This window comes from Myotis yumanensis, unplaced genomic scaffold (genome assembly GCF_028538775.1).
Source record: "Myotis yumanensis isolate MYYU_CA2020_CCGP unplaced genomic scaffold, mMyoYum1.0.hap1 SCAF_3, whole genome shotgun sequence".
In the NCBI taxonomy this organism is placed as follows: Eukaryota; Metazoa; Chordata; class Mammalia; order Chiroptera; family Vespertilionidae; genus Myotis; species Myotis yumanensis.
In genome coordinates, this window is record NW_027223754.1 from 104,805,942 (window position 1) to 104,825,912 (window position 19,971).

General features: G+C 44.7%; 1 protein-coding gene across 5 annotated transcripts in view; it reads right to left on the minus strand.

Moving 5' to 3' along the window:
• Positions 1-382: 382 nt before the first annotated feature.
• The window catches only part of PROSER1 (proline and serine rich 1), a 157,559-nt gene continuing 137,970 nt past the window's right edge, over positions 383-19,971 (minus strand). For all 5 annotated transcript variants that reach the window (XM_070409240.1, XM_070409239.1, XM_070409238.1 and 2 more), the window contains 3 exons: positions 4,685-6,461; positions 4,054-4,204; positions 383-3,502 (listed from right to left, as the gene is read on the minus strand). In XM_070409240.1, coding sequence (XP_070265341.1) covers positions 3,380-3,502; positions 4,054-4,204; positions 4,685-6,461 — 2,051 coding nt within the window. In that variant the 3' untranslated portion in view covers positions 383-3,379. The remainder of the gene's footprint in view (positions 3,503-4,053; positions 4,205-4,684; positions 6,462-19,971) is intronic.

The window sequence follows — 19,971 nt, forward strand, 5'->3', positions numbered from 1 at the left end:
TCAACTGTGACAAGATGATCTGCCACTAGTGTTATGCCCACCTGTACCCATGCTGTTAACTGCTGCAAGGTATGGCCACACCAACAAACCGCAAACCAAGAAGGTAAAACAAGGCCCTTCTACCACCTCTTCTGCCAGAGAGTGGCCTCCTGCCTGAATCCTGTGGCCCTGAGCCCTCAATAAAGTTTCCCTTTCATTGACTGGAGCAGTAAAAATAAATAACTCACCCAAGTTCACCCAATGCAAAGTGAAGAGCCAGTGGGGCTCAATAGGCCCCTGCTGATACCTAGCACTGGATTCAAGTTCGTGGGTGGTCCTAGGTGAGCTTCTTTGGAACCCTGCTGGCTATGCAAAGTAAAGATCCATGAAAGAACATCCAGCCTAAGAAAAAGTCTTGTAAGAGTTTATTTGAGCAAAACTGATGACAATTGCCGGGAAGCAAAATTTCAACAAATTGAGGAAATGCTCTGGAGAATGGCAGCTTTGCAGCTTATTTTATACATTAGAATCAAAGGAGACATAAGGAGGCTTCCATGAAATTCACTGGTGGTAGATTAGGAAGGTGAGAGAAAGTAAAGCTGGGAAATCTGCATTTGGATTAAAAGCAGAACAAAAAAACATATACACTTCTTTTACATTGGATATTTAACATTTATAGTACATAGAGATGGTATGTGGGTAACAAGATAACAATGTGGTCTCCTGCTCTGGTGCCAGTTGTGCCTTCAAGGGATCTGGGGGAAAAATTACTGATATTTTTAAGGTGTTATTTTAGAGTCAAAAAGACAATAGACAATTTCTAAGCTAAAGATTGACCTTTGTCAAGAAGGCTACAGGCCTAGGACATGACTAACCATGACCAACTTCCAGCTCCTAGTTAGGAATTTTTACATTCATACCACCATGTGGTTTCTTTTGGTCCCTGAGCTTGTTAGGTTTAATATGTGGCCTCTTTTTCTTCCACACTTAAACCACAAACTTTATTCAAACTCCATCCAGTTATATGATCATATTACTATGCTAGTCTGTCATACTTTGTGCCTTTTGAAGGATGTTAATTCTTCCTCATCCTTTAAGACTTTAATGTCACTGACAAATCTTTGTGAATTCCCTCAGGCAGGAAGGTACTTACCTTCCCTTCTACATATTTTCATAGCACTAGGTAATACAAGTAGCCTGGTATTGGTAGTAAATGTTTGGTTCCAATTACCACTTACTCATTGTGTGACTTACATCTTGGCTTCTTTATCTGGTTAAGTAGGTTGCTACTATTTATCTCATACGATTGAGATACATAAAACCAGTTCCCCAGTAATTATTGCAAAAGCTCCGAAAATGTTTTCTTCATTTTTATGTAAATCTTTAAGTCCCTAATATGTGTAAGGTGTTAGAAATACATATAAAAAATGAACAGTTCCTTTGCTATGATAATAGGGGGCTAATAGCAGAAATAAACCTCACAATAGCATCCTTACAGAAAGATTAGTCATTCAATAACTTCTTTGTGAATGGTCAACATATATAAGCAAAACCATATAATCCTAAAAACAGTTTATGAGTGTAGACTGAAAAAAAATAACAAATAACTTCTAGCAATTGGCATCAGATAAACTATGAGGTTACATTCTGTTTGAAAATAATTAAAAGTATAGTCTGTTTCAAGTGTTGGTTGTAATATAACTTTTACATAAGATATCCTATATAATAAAATGCTAATATGCAAATCGACCAAACAGCAGAATGACCGGTCGCTATGATGCGCACTGACCACCAGGGGGCACACGCTCAAAGCAGGAGCTGCCCTCTGGTGGTCAGTGTGCTCCCACAGGGGGAGCGCTGCTCAGCCAAAAGCTGGCCTCACGGCTGGCGGTGATGGGAGTCTCTCCCGCCTCCATGGCAGCGCTAAGGATGTCCGACTGCTGGCTTAGGGGGAGCAGGCCTAAGTTGTCAGTCGGACATTCCCCATGGGCTCCCGGACTGCAAGAGGGCGTGGGCCAGGCTGAGGGGACCCCCGCCCCAAGTGCACAAATTTTGTGCACCGGGCCTCTAGTATTTAAATAAGTGAGTAATCAGTAGTATATATTGAATTTCAACTAAATTTGGACAAAAATGTTCTATGTATTGGCTCTAGCACATACAAAAACTTAAAAAGCCCATCTAAGGATTTAATAAGTCACTTATAAAATATGTTATATCCATAAAGTTTATTTTAAAAAATTGTTAAAAACTAACCATACAGGAATATTTATTAATATACTTAAAAAGTTTGTTCCCCATGTTGAAGGAAAATACATTAGCAACATCTTCCAAACACCATCTTTATAAAAGTAAAACTTCTAGATGCTGAAATGTACTAGAGTAGATTCTATAGTTTACACTCTTAATTACAGGATTGGAAATAATTCTCCCTACTCTGTCTCTCCAAATGTGGCAGTTATTATACTTAAATTAATAACATACAATCATGTTATACTACCACAGACCCTTAAATAGAGTACACACTGCATATTTACTAACAGAGCAAATCTCCTCTATTGTCACATAATTAATTTAGATAAGCATTTGACTTTAAATACAAATAGAAATACTACATCCCATGATTGTAAACATTCACCAAGAGCTCCAGAGTATAATGAGTAATAGAGGTGGCCCAAGAGTCACTCAAATGTTTCTCACTCATTTGGATATTGCTGAGATTAAGTTCTGAAGGCAAATTATCACAAGCCTTACTTGTATTTCTGTAAGTAGTCAAAAATACCTGAAAGTCATTCTAAAGTCTATATTAAGCACCATTTTCACTTACTTAAATATAGAGTTAAATTCAGCAGTATATGTATGATCATTAATACCAGAAATTAAAAAATAACTGTGGGTCTCAAGTCCCCTTTTGTGAATACATAAGGGGTTCTGCGTTCCAATGATGCTAATAGGAATCACTCATGCATACCAAGGGTAGTAACTCCCCTAGGGCCACATGCAACCCATAAGTCTGAGGCACAAATTATTACTTTTGTCAGTGGACGCTATACAAGCAGATTTAAGGCTGTATTCGGCTATAAAGAGTTCAACCTCCTCTTTAGTATTCTTTTTATATAAATCAAATACACGACGCAAAATTTCATAGGATGGGAGGTGAGAAGTCCCCAAACATTTTTTAAATATTCTCCATACAATTCATTATCAGCATATTTACACAAGGGGAGTGTTCATAATTAAAACCATTAAAAATGCAATCATGTTTTAAAACTCTTATCCCAATTTCCCCAGGATAACCCTCATTCTTATTTTCTGATTTTTGGACAAGTTAACATTTGTCAGCTTGTTCCCTATAGTCCTTAGGCAATTCTGATGGTGTTCCAAAGGTAAATGCAAATTATATTCACTGCCAACCACTTTGGGACAGGCCTGGTTGCAAAGAGAATGGTGTTCCTGACGTTGAAGAAAAACTAGGAAACCCATCCGGTTGAGCTGGATAGTTTTCCAGAGCTGAAGCTGAATGGACCTGATAGAAAAAAGAACACGCAGTTTAGCAGAATGTCAAATTCCACCAAGTCTGCACTTGCTTTTGTCTATGCAACAGTATAGATATTTGAGGTAGAAAAGAAAGAAAAAAAGTTGGACAATATCAGTGTGCTCAGTCTCCTAAAATTTTTAAGAAATGTTCAACTTCTTCTGATGGTGGAGGCGCACAGAAATGCCATTAAAATGATTTAAAAATAGGTTTTCTAGAGAAAACGTGCTTAAATTGTAGAAGACAAGCTGAATTTAACAGTCATGTATAAATATTCTATTTGTAAAATATCAAAACTCAGATTTGCAAATATATAGGCAGGAAAAACAATTCATACAGATGAATACATTCTATCACCTTTGTTACCTTTCTGAAGGAAGACAAGTAAAATTTGCATATTTTGGAAGAATTAGCTATCATATCTCTAGACATTCTGCTAAGAGTCATTTTTTGCAAATGCTGGGATATCACTATTGGTATTGTAAGATTATCACTATAGAAGTTATATGACATTTTATTTATGCCGGACATTGTCTGTTTACCTGCTGTAACAATGCTGACTGTGCAGCTGCATTACGCTGCAATTCTTGCAAGGATGACTGTGAAGGGTTCTGGGAAAATCCAGGGATACCTGGAAGGGACAAAAGGCCTGGAAAAACAGAACTGCCTGCAGCTTGAAGTCCAGATGATAAGCTAAAATGATAGAAAAACAGAAAAAAAAAAATAAGACATAAAAGCTATTGCTTCTATATTTGTCAAATACTATCTTAACATGTAAAAGAAAATCTTAGAATTTCTCTGTTGGAAGGAAACCATAAAAGTCAGCCACTCACTAATATAAATGTACTTTCTGTTATAAAGTGTATTATTCTGAATTCAATTAAGTCTATGTTTTGCATAGACATTATTTTTTGTGATTTTATAATCAGGATAAATTACCAAATACAAATCTTAAAATTATCTGAGTAGGCATTCATGTTTTATATATTTACCTTAACATGATTGAAGAGTCATAAAACATTTTTTTAAACACTGAAGTTTCAGCCAAGAAAAACATAATTTGGCACCACCAAACAATTATATTGACTTTAATTTGAATGACTTAAAAATAAGACTATGAACTATGAGTTAGGTAAAGAATGATTTTATCCTATTTCTAAACTATCCACATACCTGGCTTGTGCAACAAGAGCAGAGTTGAAATTGGAACTAAAAGCTGAAGCGAATCCTGGGAGGACAGGAGCTGGTGATGGGGTCGTAGCAGTGACAGGTAGTGGTGTGACTGCTGCAACTGTAGAAGGTGCCTGCAGCCCCGGGAATGAAGGGAGAGCAGGGGTAACACTGGGGGTGTTAGAGACAGAAAAGCCAGGGTAGGATGGATTTGAAGATGGCAAAGGTCCTTGAGTAACTGAAAAAAGTGAGGGGACAGCAGTTGACAAGGTAAGGGGGAAAGGTGTTGCTGAGACTGGTGCTGAGACAGAAAGCCCTGAGAGAATAGCTGATGTAGAACTAGGATGAGGGATAGATATGGATGTGACAGTTGCAGATGAGGTGACTATTAATGTCCCTGGAAGAGATACTGGTGGATTAAGAGATGGATTACCTGTCAAAGGAAAATTACTGGTCAAAGAAGTAAAGGGAGGAAGAGCAGTGAATACTGGAGTGATTGGAGTGGAGGAACCATGTGGTGGAAGGGAAATAGAAGAAAGGGGATTTGAAACATTCAAGGGAGTACTCAAACTGGAAAGACCTGATAATGCAGGATTAAGGCAAGTAGATAAACTGATGGGCACTGATGTTGAAGTATATGCATGACCTAGTGTCCCTGACAAACCTAAAGTGCTATGAGAGGGATTCACAGAATGAGATGGACCTTTAAAGGCTGAGGGAGTAGGACTTGTGGGTTCAGCTTTTATTGTAGCAGAAATAGTTGTTACAGCAGGGTTAGATGTAATATGCAAGTCTGAGTTACTTGGATGGGGGCCATGCAAAAGGACAGCTGAGGAACCGGAGCTAACTGGCCCTGAAGTTAAAGCTGATTTTGGAGTAGCTAGAGGAGATTGGACAGGCAAAGTAGGGGGAGAGGAAGTTGCGTTGGCCACAGGAGATGGAAGGCCTGGGAACATGGCCAATCCTGGAGTAGAAGACTCCTGTGGGGTGGGAATAGCTGATGGGGCATAACACTTGTTAGGGGCTAAAGCAGGAGAATCTGAGTTGTGGTTAGTAAGAGAAGAGAGTGAAGACAACCCACTTGTAATAGCAGTGGATAAAGCAGGAGAGTTTATTAAATTGGTATCCTTTGATGTCAGAAAGCCTTTTAACGCAGACAGAAGAGGATTATTTAGACCAAGTGGACAAGCAACACTGGGAGCAGAACCACCAGCAATTACAGAAGGATTTGGGTTGGACATGCCTTGGGATGTTGGTGTTAAGGGCAAGGGGAGACCTGCAAAAACTGATGACAATGAAGCAGGATTTGGGCTGTTGGTAGAACCAACAGTAGAGGTGGCAGAAAATGGGAGGCTAACAAAAGAAGCAGAAGTAGAAGCAAATGTTTCATTGGAAGTAGGAGTGGCCCGAGGTACAGATGTGGCCTGAGGGACTGGGGTAGGAGTGGCAGAACCTGGCAGTGGAACTAGGCCAGGAAAAACTGAAGGAACAGGAATAGACATTGTGCTGTGGACAGAAGTGACAGCTGGCAATGAAGGGGTTCTGATAACTGTTGGATTTGGCATTGATGGCTGAGGTGTATGAACAGTTGAGGAGACCTGCCCTGGGAACACAGGAAGGATAGTATTCAGCATGTTCAGCCCAGAAACTGTGGCAGTTGCTGATACTGATGAATGATTTGCTGCCTTAACAGGGGATGCAGTAGGAACAGGAGTTGCTGCAGGTGTTGCAGGATTAGAACCGTGAGGAGAAAAGAGTTGACTTGCTGGGGCAGAAAATGCTATTGGGGGGAAAAAGGCAAAAATTTATCATCATGGTGAAATGTCAAATTTTAAATCAAAATAAAGGCACAAAACTTTTTGTAATATTTAACAAATATCAAAGTAAATCAATGACAGGGATAATAGGCTATTCCAATGTATATATTACTAGATTCCATTACCAGGATTTTCACTATGAGGCCCTGTTAGATCCAGTTGTCTCAGACTCTGCTTAGAACACTCATTCAACTCATAGTTGATAAAGCCTTGAGCAGTTAGCAAATAAACTTTCTTCTCATATCTTCCCAATTATTCAAAATTTAAAGAATTTGTTTTAATTGTGATTAATGTCAGTGTGCTAACTTTTCCTTTAATTCTTTCAAGCCACTTATCTAAAGAAATAATACAAGTCTTAAGAGCTTTTAGGACATCACTTTCCTTGTAGGGGCATTTAAGGCCTTCCAGGATTTATGCCAATTTCTCCAGTCTTCTTTGTCGAGACTTTGTGAGTTGAACTAAATATTTCAGATTATCAATCTATATAGATTTTTTTCCTCTAAGCATTTTCTCATACTGACTCCTCTATACTACCTTAACCTCTAGCTTTACTTGGCTTGTCCTAGGAGCTCCTTTAGGGATAGAGGCCATGTATATATCATCTTTAGAGCCTTAGCACCTAGCATAGTGCATGGCATGTGTGTATTTAATGTGTTTACTGCACTGGATCCATCATGATTATCTCAACTACAGTTCCCAAACCCATTTAAGCACTTATGCCCAAGACTTCTTGAATTTCTATATTTTTAATCTGATAAAATCTATAAATAATTAACATACACAATACTGGGGACGATTTGGGTTTCTTCCCTGAATCAATTTAGTGACAATGTTTACCTCTGATGATTTATTTGGTACCAAATGGCTTAAGTAGCTAATGTCATAATGACAACTATCTGCCGCTATACTCACATCAAAGTCTGTTTTAGTTGTAAACAGACAATGTTCCTTTTGTAGTAATAATAGATTGAAAAATTTTTCCATGATTAAGACTTAAATTTTAAAATCTATACATAATAAAGACTATTTTGACAAGGAAGCTAATGTTAATGAAGTTACATTTATGCTAATCATGGGTGGGGAAGGGACCATAGGAAAACTGCATATACATAATACATTTCTATACTAAGTGACAGCCAAAGAGTGCCATATGGTACAGTAGTTTTACAAAATAAATATGGTAGAACTTGAAAAAAATATATAAGTATATAAACTTCAAACTCAAAAGGCCTTAAACCTGTAGCATTTCATATTGTAAGCAGTAATTTAGTTTCAAAAAACTAAGACTAGCTATCATTTTAAATTTAGAGTAAATAAGAAAATAGATTTGTACTTTTTTTTGGTATTTGTTTTTATAAGAACTAGAATCAAAACAAATATATACCTATTTCTGTGTTTATAAGTAATGTACCAAAAATTATTTAGGTCAACATTGGTTGGGAAACATTTGAGAATTCACCATCTTATTTAACTACATGCCAGAGACAACATAGTTAATGACAGATTGCAATGTAAAACCAAACTGTCCCATAGTGTTCTTTATAGAGGCAAACTCTGTTTATATACTAAAGAAAAAGCTATATACTATTAATCATATTACCTGCAGTTAAAAAGCAACAAAACAAAAATAAACCCCACTTTCCTCTCATCTATTTCAGTCTAAAACATAAAACACTACATGTCAGATCTTGTGCTAAGTACTTTATGCCCACTATTTGATTTATCGTCACATAACCCTCTGAGATAGGTACTAATAGCCCATTTTATAGATATGCAATCTGAGGCTTGGTGTGATTAACCAACTTGTTAAAAGATTATGCAGGAAGGTTTGGAACCCCCACCATATTGTGAGATTTACAAAATCATTCCAGGAGGAAGCCTCTGAGGGCAGCCATGACTAGGTGTGCAGCACTGCTGCCACCACCGAAGACCTCCACGCCAGACCAAGCCACATAGAGAGCCATCAGGAGTTAGGGTCTGGGGACTGTGGTATTTGCCAGGGTAGGGGCTGTCAGCTCCCTAGCCCTGGGTGCCACTAGAATCGGGAGTTGGACAGAGGCTCTACTGTGAAGCCAGCCAGGAGCACTAGGGGTGTGGGGGGAGGTGGCCGGGTGGCATTGGCTGCAGAGGCTATAGCAGAAGTGCAGCTGGGGATGCCCAAGGCTGAGACTCACCGGAGAGACTGGCAGCAGATACTCCGCCATCATACTACCTCAGAAGTTTGCCCCAATCTGTGTCTGTGGGAGGGGCCACATGGTATAACTCTAAGACAGCAGAGGGGTCTGACTGGTACACCTTGCAGTAAATCTGAGGGACCCTTTATTCCCTGGAAGAACTTCTGGTAGAGAGCAGGATTGGGCTGGACAGTGTGCCCTGGAGAAAGAGGATCAGTTCTACTTTGAACACAGGGGAGGCATCCCTTTCTCCATATCTGGAACAGCTGTTTCTGTCCCACCCTGCAGCAGCAACCTGAGGCAAGGAGGAAGGGCTCTGGGCTGGAAATTTGCACTGGTGCAGCTGGGTCTGACAGTGTGGGGGGACTCTGACATTTGGCCTGGTCAAAGCCTGGGTGGAGACCCGGCCCAGAGGTGGCCAGATGCACAGAAAGATTGGAGTGCAAAGCAGGGCTGATTTATTTTTATTTATTTATTTTTTAATCCCCTCCTGCTTGAGGTGGAAGGAAGGGGGTGCAAGTGAGCCACCTAGAGGTGAGGCATTTAAAGGAGAGGAAGTGCCAGCCATCCCTCCTATAAACTACAGGCACCACCCCCAACATAAGTCTGTTTAAACCATCCTGTCTAGGATGGGGATAACCCACAGTGCCCAGTTCTATAGGGGCAGGTGTGGGGAAGTATGAAACTTGGTTGGAAAGTTTGTAAGGAGGAATCTCTGAAAGGTCTGGGGCATCCAGGGGAGCTGACCAGAGGCAGCTACCCCTGCTTTAACTTTTCCAAATAAGGCTGAGCCCCTGGGTGTTTTACTGGAATCTTTATGTTTATTAGTCTTTAGATGTCCTTGCTTAAAGGACACTGCAGATGCATGTGTCTTCTCAAGGATATTTACCCTGTTGATAGTATCTAGAAGTTAATTTTAGTTCAAGCTTTTGTTACAATAAAAGTGTAAGGAGGTAGGTGAATGGGGCTGTCTGGTTCCCATAGCCAGGCAGCCCCTTAGCCCTCTTGTTCACAGAAACAGGTGTCAGAGTAATTATTCATCCATCACACAGGGTCTGTTGGTCAGCCCTGGCAGGAAGGGAGAGCAACTAAGAACAGGGACATTCAAGGTGCGAGAACTGAGGCTGATGCAGCCACTGGGCTATAGAGGCTCTTCCCACTGGACTACTTGGGATCCACCTTGTCATGCTTCTGTCAGGTTGCCCAGGGCCAGGCAGGGACAGCGACTGACATTGGCTTACACCAGAGAAGCACCTGAGAAGCCTGGAACCAACACATCCCAGGCCAGATTCAACAACAGAGCAAAATCTGGTGAGCTCCACAAATAGCAAATCCAAAGGTTTTCTTTTCTTTCTTCTCTTTTTTAGTTCATATCTATTATGTCTCTTTCCTTTTATTCTATTCCTCCTTTACTCTTTATCTTTAATATTTCTCATTTTATTACTTTCTATTCTTGTTTTACTTTACCTATTCTATATTTTCATTTATTCATTATTATTCTAAAAATTATTAATATTTCCTTTATACTTTTCTTTTTTATACTTATTCTATTTCTTTTCTTTTTCTTCTTTGATATTCTCTCTTTCTTTTTGTTTTTTTTCTCCTATAATACTTTTGGTCTTTGTGGCTTTGTTTTTCTTTTTTAGTCTTTAATGTTTTTGTTTTGTTTTATTTTTCATGTTGTTCTTGGTTTGGCTTGCTTTGTCTTGTTTTGTTCTATCAGCCTTGTTTTGTTCTGTGTAATAGTTGGCATAACGTGGTTGGGGTTGAGCCAAACAGGCAGCAAGCATGAGGGCTGAGCTCACATACGAAAGGGATGACAGCATTCAAGACCCAAATACAACAGGAAGGCCCACAAAACCCACACAGGGGACATTCCTACTGCACCCAGGTCAGAAGGTCAAGGGGGCCACTTCACCAAAGAAGGCCACTTCACCAAGACAAGGAGACATAGCAGTCATATAAAATACACAGGAAAAAAAACAAAACCACAAAGAAACAGCAACAATGGGAAAACAAAGAAACAGGCCCCAAATGTAACACCAGGAGGAATCTCCAGAAAAAGATATAAATGAAATGGAGGCAAGCAATTTTTCAGAAACAGAGTATAACGTGATGGTTTTAAGAATGCTCAACAAAGAGACAGCATGAAAAGGACATAGAACCCATGAAAAACAAACAGTTGGAAAAGAAAAATGACATAGCTGAAATAAAGAATACACTACAAGAAATCAACAGCAAGTTAGAAGAAGCAGAAATTCAAATCACTGAATAAGAAGACAAGGTAGAAAAATCACTCAAAAAATAGCAACAAAAGGAAAAAGAATAACTAAAAAGCATGAGGGCAGCTAAAAGTAGCTTTGGGACAACATGAAACTGGACAACATTCACATCATAGGGATACCAGAGGGAGAAGAAAGTGAAGTGAACAAGGGATAGAAAACCTGTTTGAAGAAATGATAGAAAACATCCCTAATCTGATAAAGGAAAAAGTCACACAAAAGCAGGTAGGACAGCAATGCTCAATCAAGATGACCCCAAAGATACAGCATATTAAAATGGCAAACGATAAAGACAAACAGAGAATTTTAAATATATTTTTTTATTGATTTTTTACAGAGAGGAAGGGAGAGGGATAGAGAGTCAGAAACATCGATGAGAGAGCAACATCGATCAGCTGCCTCCTGCACACCTCCCACTGGGGATGTGCCCACAACCAAGGCACATGCCCTTGACCGGAATCGAACCTGGGACCCCTCAGTCCGCAGGCCGACGCTCTATCCACTAAGCCAAACCGATTAGGGCCAAACAGAGAATTTTAACACTTGGAGTGGGGGAAACGAGTTAAGTCGGCTCGCGTGAATTGCGCGTACTCCGCGGGAGCCGTCTTAACTCGGTTCATATAGATTTGCGGTGGAGTGCGGGAAACGTGTAAACTCGGGCCGATTGTAACTGCGTATTACCAAATATTTGTTTGTTTGCCGTTCACAAAGATACCTACCTGCGTATGCGAACCGTTTCATACCCATTGGGGTAATAGGTATCATAAAAATCCCTGATTTTGCGAGGGAAACCTAAATAATTGCCCGCGCCATCTTATATTTTGGCGGGAAATTCACCCCACACCGGAGTGTTAAGGGCAGCAAGAGAGAGACAGTCAGTCACCTACAAGGGAGTTCTCATTAGACTGCCAACATAGTTCTTGACAGAAACACTGCAGGCCAGAAGGGAATGGCAAAAAGTATTCAAAATGATGAAAAGCAATGATCTGAAACTAAGACTACTCTATTCAGCAAGGCTATTATACAAAATTTAAAATAAAATAGCTTCCCAGAGAAAAAAAGGCTTACGGAGTTTATCACCACCAATCCAGCATTGGAAAAAATGTTAAAGGGACTGCTGAAAGAGGAATATAGAAAGAGAAACATAGGCCTAAAGAATAAAAATAGCAATAAATATATATCTATCTATCTACACTAATAAAAGAGAACATGCAAATTGGTGTCACACTGCTACCCTTCCCATTGGCTAAACAGGGTGATATGCAAATTAACTGCCAGCCAAGATGGCGGCCAGCAGCCAGGCAGCTTGAAGCGAACATGAGGCTTGCTTGCTTCAGTGACGGAGGAAGCTAACATTCCCCGCCTGCCTTGCCGGCCTCTGAGCTTGCAGTTTGAAACATTGTTACAAATATAGAAGGTAAACAAAACCCCAGAAACCTGCTTTCAGCCAGCTGGGATCTCAGAGCTGGAGTTGAAACAGTGTTTCGATTATAAAACCCAAACAAACCAGATACCTGCTTTCAGCAGCCAAGGCCTAAGAGCTGGAGCCAAGCCTCAGAGCTAAAGCTGGCCCAGAATAAAAAAAAAAAGAAAAAAAGGAGAGGTTGGGAGCTTCAGTCACCCGCCAGCCTGAAAACAGCCCTCAGCCCCTCACCCACACTGGCCAGGCGCCCCAGCGGGGACCCCCACCCTGAAGGGGGTGTGACCAGCGGCAAACAGCCATCATCCCCTCATCCAGGCTGGCCAGGCACCCCAGTGGGGACCCCCACCCTGATCCAGGACACCCTTCAGGGCAAACCAGCCGGCCCCCACCCGTGCACCAGGCCTCTATCGTATATAGTAAAAGGGTAATATGCCTCCCAGCACCGGGATCAGCAGAGCCACGAGGCCTCCCGGCACCGGGATCAGCGTGACAGGAGGCAGCGCCCAAACCCCCTGATCGCCCTGCGGCTCTGTGTGTGACAGGGTGCGGGACCACAACCTCCCTATCCGCCCTGCTCTGTTTGTGACAGGGGAAGAAGGCGCCCCAACCCCTGATCCGCCCTGCTCTGTGCCTGATAGGGGGGAGCTCCCCAACCACCTGATCGCCCTGCGGCTCTGTGTGTGACAGGGTGCGGCACCCCCCCCCCCCCCACGGGCCTTGCTCTGTGTGTGACGGGGTAGAGCCATAACCTCCCCATCAGCCCTGCCCTGAGTGTGACAGGGTGCGGCACCCCAACCCCCTGATCTGCCCTGCTCTGTCTGTGACAGGGGGCGGTGCCCCAACTCGCCTATCGGCCTTACTCTGTGAGTGACAGGGGGGAGCTCCTCAACCCCCTGATCGGCCCTGCTCTGTGCGTGACAGGGGGGAGCTCCGCAAACCCCTGATGGGCCCTGCTCTGTGCGTGACAGGGGGGAGCTCCCCAACTCCCGATCGACCCTGCTCTGTGCGTGACAGGGTACGGAGCCCCAACCCCCCTGATGGGCCCTGCTCTGTGAGTGACAGGGGGCAGCACCCCAACCCCCTGATCGGCCCTGCTCTGCGCGTGACAGGGGGTGGCGCCGCAACCTCCCTATCGACCCTGCCTTGAGTTTGACAGGGGGCAGTGCCCCAACCCCCTAATCGGCCCTACCATGAACGTGACTGAGGGTGGCATCGCAACCTCCCGATCCGCCCTGCTCTGTGCATGACAGGGGGCGGCGCCCCAACTCCCCAATCGGCCCTGCTCTGAGCCTGACCAGGGGCTGCACCTAGGGATTGGGCCTGCCCTCTGCCACCCGGGAGCAGGCCTAAGCCAGCAGGTCGTTTTCTCCCGAGGGGTCCCAGACTGCGAGAGGGCACAGGCCGGGCTGAGGGACCCCCCCGCCCCAGTGCACAAATTTTTGTGCACCGGGCCTCTAGTCCTATATAATAAGAGAAATGTAAATTGACCATCCCTCCGCTACGCTCTCCAGCCAATCAGGAGAGTATGCAAATTAACCTGGCAAAGATGGCGGGTTAATTTGCATATGCAGGCGCCCAGCGGCCTGGGTCCTGGGAACATCCTCGGGACCCAGGCCGCTCCTAGCCTGTAGGCCCGTGCATCGGCCCTGAGCAGCTGGGGTCCCAGAATGCCCCCAGCCACTCCGGACCTACAGGCGCAGGCGCCAACGGGATGTTCCCGCCCCGGGGCCACTTGCGCATGCGCAGGCGCTAAGCAGCAGCCTGGGTCCACGCCCCCCAGCCCAGCGCCCATCACGGGGCGAACAGAACAGGCTTCCCTGCGATCGCTGACGGGGTGAACAGGCCAGGCCTTCCCTGATCGCTGGCGGGGCGAACAGAACAGGCCTCCCCACTATCGCTGGCGGGACGAACAGAACAGGCCTCCCCGTGATCGATCGTGGGGCGAACAGAACAGAGCACCCTGTGATTGCTCACAGGGCGAACAGAGCAGGCCTTTCTGCGATCGCTGATGGGGTGAACAGGCCAGGCCTCCCCCGATTGCTCACGGGGCGAACAGAACAGGCCAGGTCTCCCCGTAATTGCTTGCGGGACGAACAGAACAGGCCAGGCCTCCCTGCGATCGCTTGCAGGGCAAACAGAACAGGCCAGACCTCCCCACGAACGATCGCAGGGCGAACAGAACAGGCCACGCCACCCTGTGATCCCAGGCGAAGAAGCCGTTCCGCTGACGAGCCTGCGCTATGAACCTGTTCGGGTGGGTGGCGCAGAGACCGAGGCCTCTAGCCTGCAGCCACAGGAAGTCTCCCTCTCCCCAGAGTTAGGAGCACCAGCCCAGGTCCACCCAGGCGAGGTCCTGACTGCCGGGGTGAGTTCCTGCAGGCTGGGGTTTGATCCCCAGGCATTAGCAGTAGGAGAACAGTGCCTTGGTTATTGCTGTGTGTCCAGGTTTTAATTGGACAAATGCCCGGCAGTTCTGGGCGCCAGCTTAGCAAAATCTTTTAGGAGGAGAATTCTGTCTGGGTTTCCTCAAATTCCCTCAGCCACTATTCACCCCTCTGTAAAGGCGCAGAACAAGTGAGGCCCCTTAAATAAAAATCAGAGGTCTCCAGCAACGGTGGGCCTCTCTCATCACAGTAATTTGGACTGGATGGCATTTGAGTATTTATCTAGGCACCATGACAGGGAACACACAAGCTCAAGCCATGATCTCTGTCCTTAAACAATTCATACTCTTATTAGAGTGAGTGGATGATAAAAGCGCAGTAATGACATCAGAATGTAAGGCAACAATAGAGAGGAACAGAGGCAATTGCTAGGATGATTTTCCAACAATTAGTACAACTGTTGTGCTGTGAATTAAATAAAAAACAATTATGTGCTGTGAATAAATAAAAAAAATATGTGTGGAAGTAGCTGCTTCATGAATATGGGATCCCTTCCTATATTAAAGGAAACTGAGTTCCATGTGAACTGTATAATATGCTATGATATCTGAGGCACAGGACAAGGGAGGCCGTAAGTCTACTATGCTTTGATATTTGAGTCATTCTTTATTGTTCAATGTGATTTATTTCTGCACGCCTCAGTTTTGTAATAGTTAAATTACTAGGATAATACATCTTGCTATAAAATATTACTAGAAGAGCAAATGATCAGGTGACATTTATTGTTATTTTCTATAAATGAACACAATCTCTGGTATGCTAAAATGATAGATATTATAGAAATATTCAGATAGGGAGACCTACAGGCTTGATTACAAGTGAGGCTTACTATCACAACCCAAATTTATTGCTTAAAAAAAAAAGCAGGGAGCCAACTAGAAACTGAACCAAATATAAACCCCTGAAGGGCAAATGTAAATTGGATAAGCTTTGCTATTACAAAAGCAAGAAGAAAAAATTCAGATGCAAGAATCAGAAGCACATTGCATCCACTCTAAGTTGCTGTTAAAGAAAAATACTTAATACAGATTGTAAAGAGATTTGTTCAAAGAGGATTTCCTAGAGTAGGTGGTATTTCAGTTAACTTTTTTAAATGTGAAGAGGTTAGCTAGATAAGAAAAAGGTGTAGGGGTCTCAAATTGCAGAGGGTGCAGGGGGGGCTGAGGGACCCCCCCATCCACGTGCACGAATTTCGTGCACCGGGCCTCTATCTATATAAAAGCCTAAGCGACTGTTACGACTGAACGACCAGTCACTATGATGCGCACAGACCACAAAGGGGCAGATGCTCAATGCAGTAGCTGCCCCCTGGTAGTCAGTGAGCTCCCACAGCCAACCTCCTGCGGCCCACCACTGGCGGTTGGCCCACCAATTGACACCAATGGGTGGGGGGTTGCTGGCCAACCTCCCGCGGCCCCGCCCCCTCAGGCGGCAAACCTCAGGTGGACTCTCCCCCGCCCCCGCCAGCGAGTTTCCCACGGCCCCACCCCCCACCCTCGCCAGCCAACCTCCCACAGCCCTGCCCCCCCCACCAGCCAGTTTCCCACGGCTCCTTCCCCAGGCCGGCCAGTCCCCCAACCGGCCAGCCAACTTCCTGGGGTCCCTTGCCCCAGCAGGCTGGCTCCCTAATAGGCCTTGATCACCAGCCAGACCAAGAGACCCCACCCATGCACGAATTTGTGTACTGGGCCTCGAACCAATAATAACATTAAATGTAAGTGTATCAAATGCTCCAATCAAAAGACACAGGATAACTGAATGGGTGAGAACATGACCCATATATATGCTATCTACAAGAGACCCACCTCAGAACAGAAGACACACACAGGATGAAAGTGAAAAATTTTTCCATTCAAATGGAAATAAAAAATAATCAGGGGCAGCAATACTTATATCTGACAAAATAAACTTTGAAACAAAGGCCATAACAAGAGACAAAGAAGGTGATCTATAGTAATAAAAGCATAATATGCAAATCAACCAAACAGTGGAATGACCGTCTGGATGACCACACTATGACACCCACTGGTGCCAGGCCAGCAAAGGCGGGTGTGATGCGATTGGTCGGGGGTCCTGCCATCGCCCCATGATCGCCCCACAGAGGGAGGCCCAGGCCACCGTCTGGCGAGGTGATCAATCAGGGGGTTCCACAATCACCCCAAAGAGGGAGGCCCAGGCCACCGACCAGTGGGCTGCGACAGGTGGGCTGGGCCTCCTGCTGCGGGGTGCAATCTATTGCCCCAAGAGGGAGGCCCAGGCTACCCCACAGCGGTGCTGTGGTGGGTGGGCGGGGCCTCCCTCTGTGGCGGCGATCCATCGTGGAGCCACAGTCAGGTGGGCAGGGACTACCTCTTTGGGGCGAATGATTGCGGAGCCCCAAGATCGATTGCCCTGCAGAGGGAGACCCAGGCTACCTGGCTGGTGGCGCTGCAGCAGGTGGTCGGGGCCTCCCTCTGCGGGGAAATTGACTGCAGGGCTTCCGGACTGCAAGAGGGTGCAGGCCAGGCTGAGGGAACCCCCTTCCCCCTACCAGTGCACAATTTCATGCATCAGGCCTCCAGTTACATAATAATAAGGGATTGATCCAACAAGTAGACATAACCCTGGCAAACATATATGTACCCAATATAGGAGCATCTCAATATCTACACTAATAAAAGAGAAACATGCAAATTAACTGGCCCTTCATGACGTCCACAAGCTGCACCCACGAGCCAATCAGGAGTGATGTGCAAATTAACCCAACAAAGATGGCGGAGGCAGGAGCTGGGATACTTGCATCACAGCCATGGCTACCATGCAAGCATCCCGGCTCTGGCTGCTCCAGGCCTGTTGGAGACGAGAAGTAAGGGGAGACAGAGAAGTCTGGCTCCAGCGCCTGAGGCTGGCTTCGGCCCAGGAGATGAAGCCGCCTACCCCATGATCCCAGGCCACAGCCAGCTGGAGAAGCCACCCACACTGCATCCCAGGTGAGACAGAGAACCTGGGCCCAGCGCCTGAGGCTGGCTGCAGCCTGGGAGACAAAGAAGCCACCTGCCCTGTGATCTCAGGCCACAGCCAGCTGGAGAAGCTGCCTGCCCATGTCCTCGGGGAGACTGAGAAGCCAGGCCCCAGTGCCCAGGGGTGGCTGCGGCCTAGGAGACGAAGAAGCCACCTGCCCCATTATCCCGGGCTGTAGCCAGCCAGAAAAGCTGCCCACACTGCATCCCAGGGGACACAGAGAAGCCGCCCACCTGAGGTCCAGGCGCCAGTGCCTGCGGCTGGCTGTGGCCCAGGAGATGGACAAGCCACCCACCCCAAGGTCCCAGGCTGCAGCCACCCGGAGAAGCTGCCAGCCCTGTGGTCCAGGGCACCAGTGCCTGTGGCCCGGGAAATAGGTTCCCTCTTCTCCCACTGAAGTCATTACTCCAATATTCCCCTTCTGAATTTTTCTCCTCTGCCGCAACCCAACTCCACTTTTCATCTGAAGGATACGGAACACAGAGAGCAGTGTTAAAAACTTACATTTTTAAGCTGGTAAGGTTGGTACTTAAACATATAAAGGGAAAACTAGAGTCCTTAAGGTAACAAAGGCTACAAAGGGAGGGGACAGGGACAGGGCATGACATATTATATCCAGCAATCCATGTGGGGACTGAAAACTTTGCAATGATGACAATTAGTGAAGATATGAATCAACTAAAATAGTTGACAGGGACAATTCTTCCATCTTTGAAAATATCTACATCAAGTCTGTTTAAATAGATTTTCATCTGCATAATATAACACATTCTGACAAGACCAATGTGGTCAGTGTTGTGCCAATAAATGTTTAACAACTGGCTCTTAATCAAAGAAAAAAAACACTCTGATTTATACTATAGGCCAATTTCTGTGGCATAAATTCTCCATCTATGGCTGATTTCAGCTGCTAATGTGATGCCACTAAATGCAGAGCTGAGGAAAAACATGCAGTAATACACTATTATATTCTACCAGAAAGACCCAAAAGATATAAATAATGTCAAGAGTCAGACAGTAAAGTGTAGTAAATAACTGAGGAGTGATGAAGTTAGAGTATGTATTACCTTTGCTTTTAATGTAATTTATTCACTTTTAAGATTATATAATTTACTTTTTAATAATGACCATGTTTATCAACCAGCTTGCAAAATTCCTGAAAATTTGTGAGCCAGTAAGAGCAGGATCTAGCACAATATTGAATGGAGTGTAATAGTTAAATGGCATGGCTCGTGGATTTGAAATGAGACTCAGCCACTTTCAGGTTTTACTGGTCAAGTTACCTGATCTCTCTATACCTGAGTGTTCTCATCTGTGTAATTATAGTACCTATTGTATAAAGTTGTTGCAAAGATAAAATGAAATCTGTGTATGACACAGCACAGTATCTGAAACAATAATTCACTCAATTTGTTATAAACTGTTACTGCCTCAAAAGGTTGTTGACAAAATTACTCATGCTGAAAGAATGAAATTTTATTGATGAGAAAAATGCCTTATTTTGCGATCTACATGGAGACAGTCAGTTTTACTTCCTAGGCAGTAGATGGTAATCTACTACTAGAAACTGCAAGGGGAAAAATGACCTCAATTAACATGATTGAGGCACTGTATTATTAGCTGGATCATAAAGCAGAGAGGATGCCATACATTCTGGGATACATCTGCAGTAAGAGGCTTCACCTCAGGTATCAATTCTGATCAACTAAGCATCAGTTTTAAGATGAATGGTGAGAAGGATTCTGAGGCTGCTTCTAGACTTAGCAGGAATAGAACTTTAATACATAAGCAACTGTTACTATGGTTAATGATGGCAAGAAAAAACACACCATGATCTATTCTAATAAAAGGGTAATATGCTAATTAGACCGCATGTCTTCCGGATGACCATCCGCATGTCCTTCCTGACAAAGCCGGGCCTGGGCAAAGCCGCCTGCCGGCAGTCCTGGGCACCAGTGCCTGGGGCTGGCTGCAGCCTGGGAGACAGAGAAGCCGCCCACCCCGCAGTCCTGGGCACCAGCACCTGCAGCTGGCTGTGGCCTGGGAGACGGAGAAGCCACCCACCCTGTGGTCCCGGGCGCCCGCACCTGTGGCTGCAGCCCGGGCGAAGCCACCTGCCCACCATCCCCTGCAGCTGCTGCCGGCCTGGG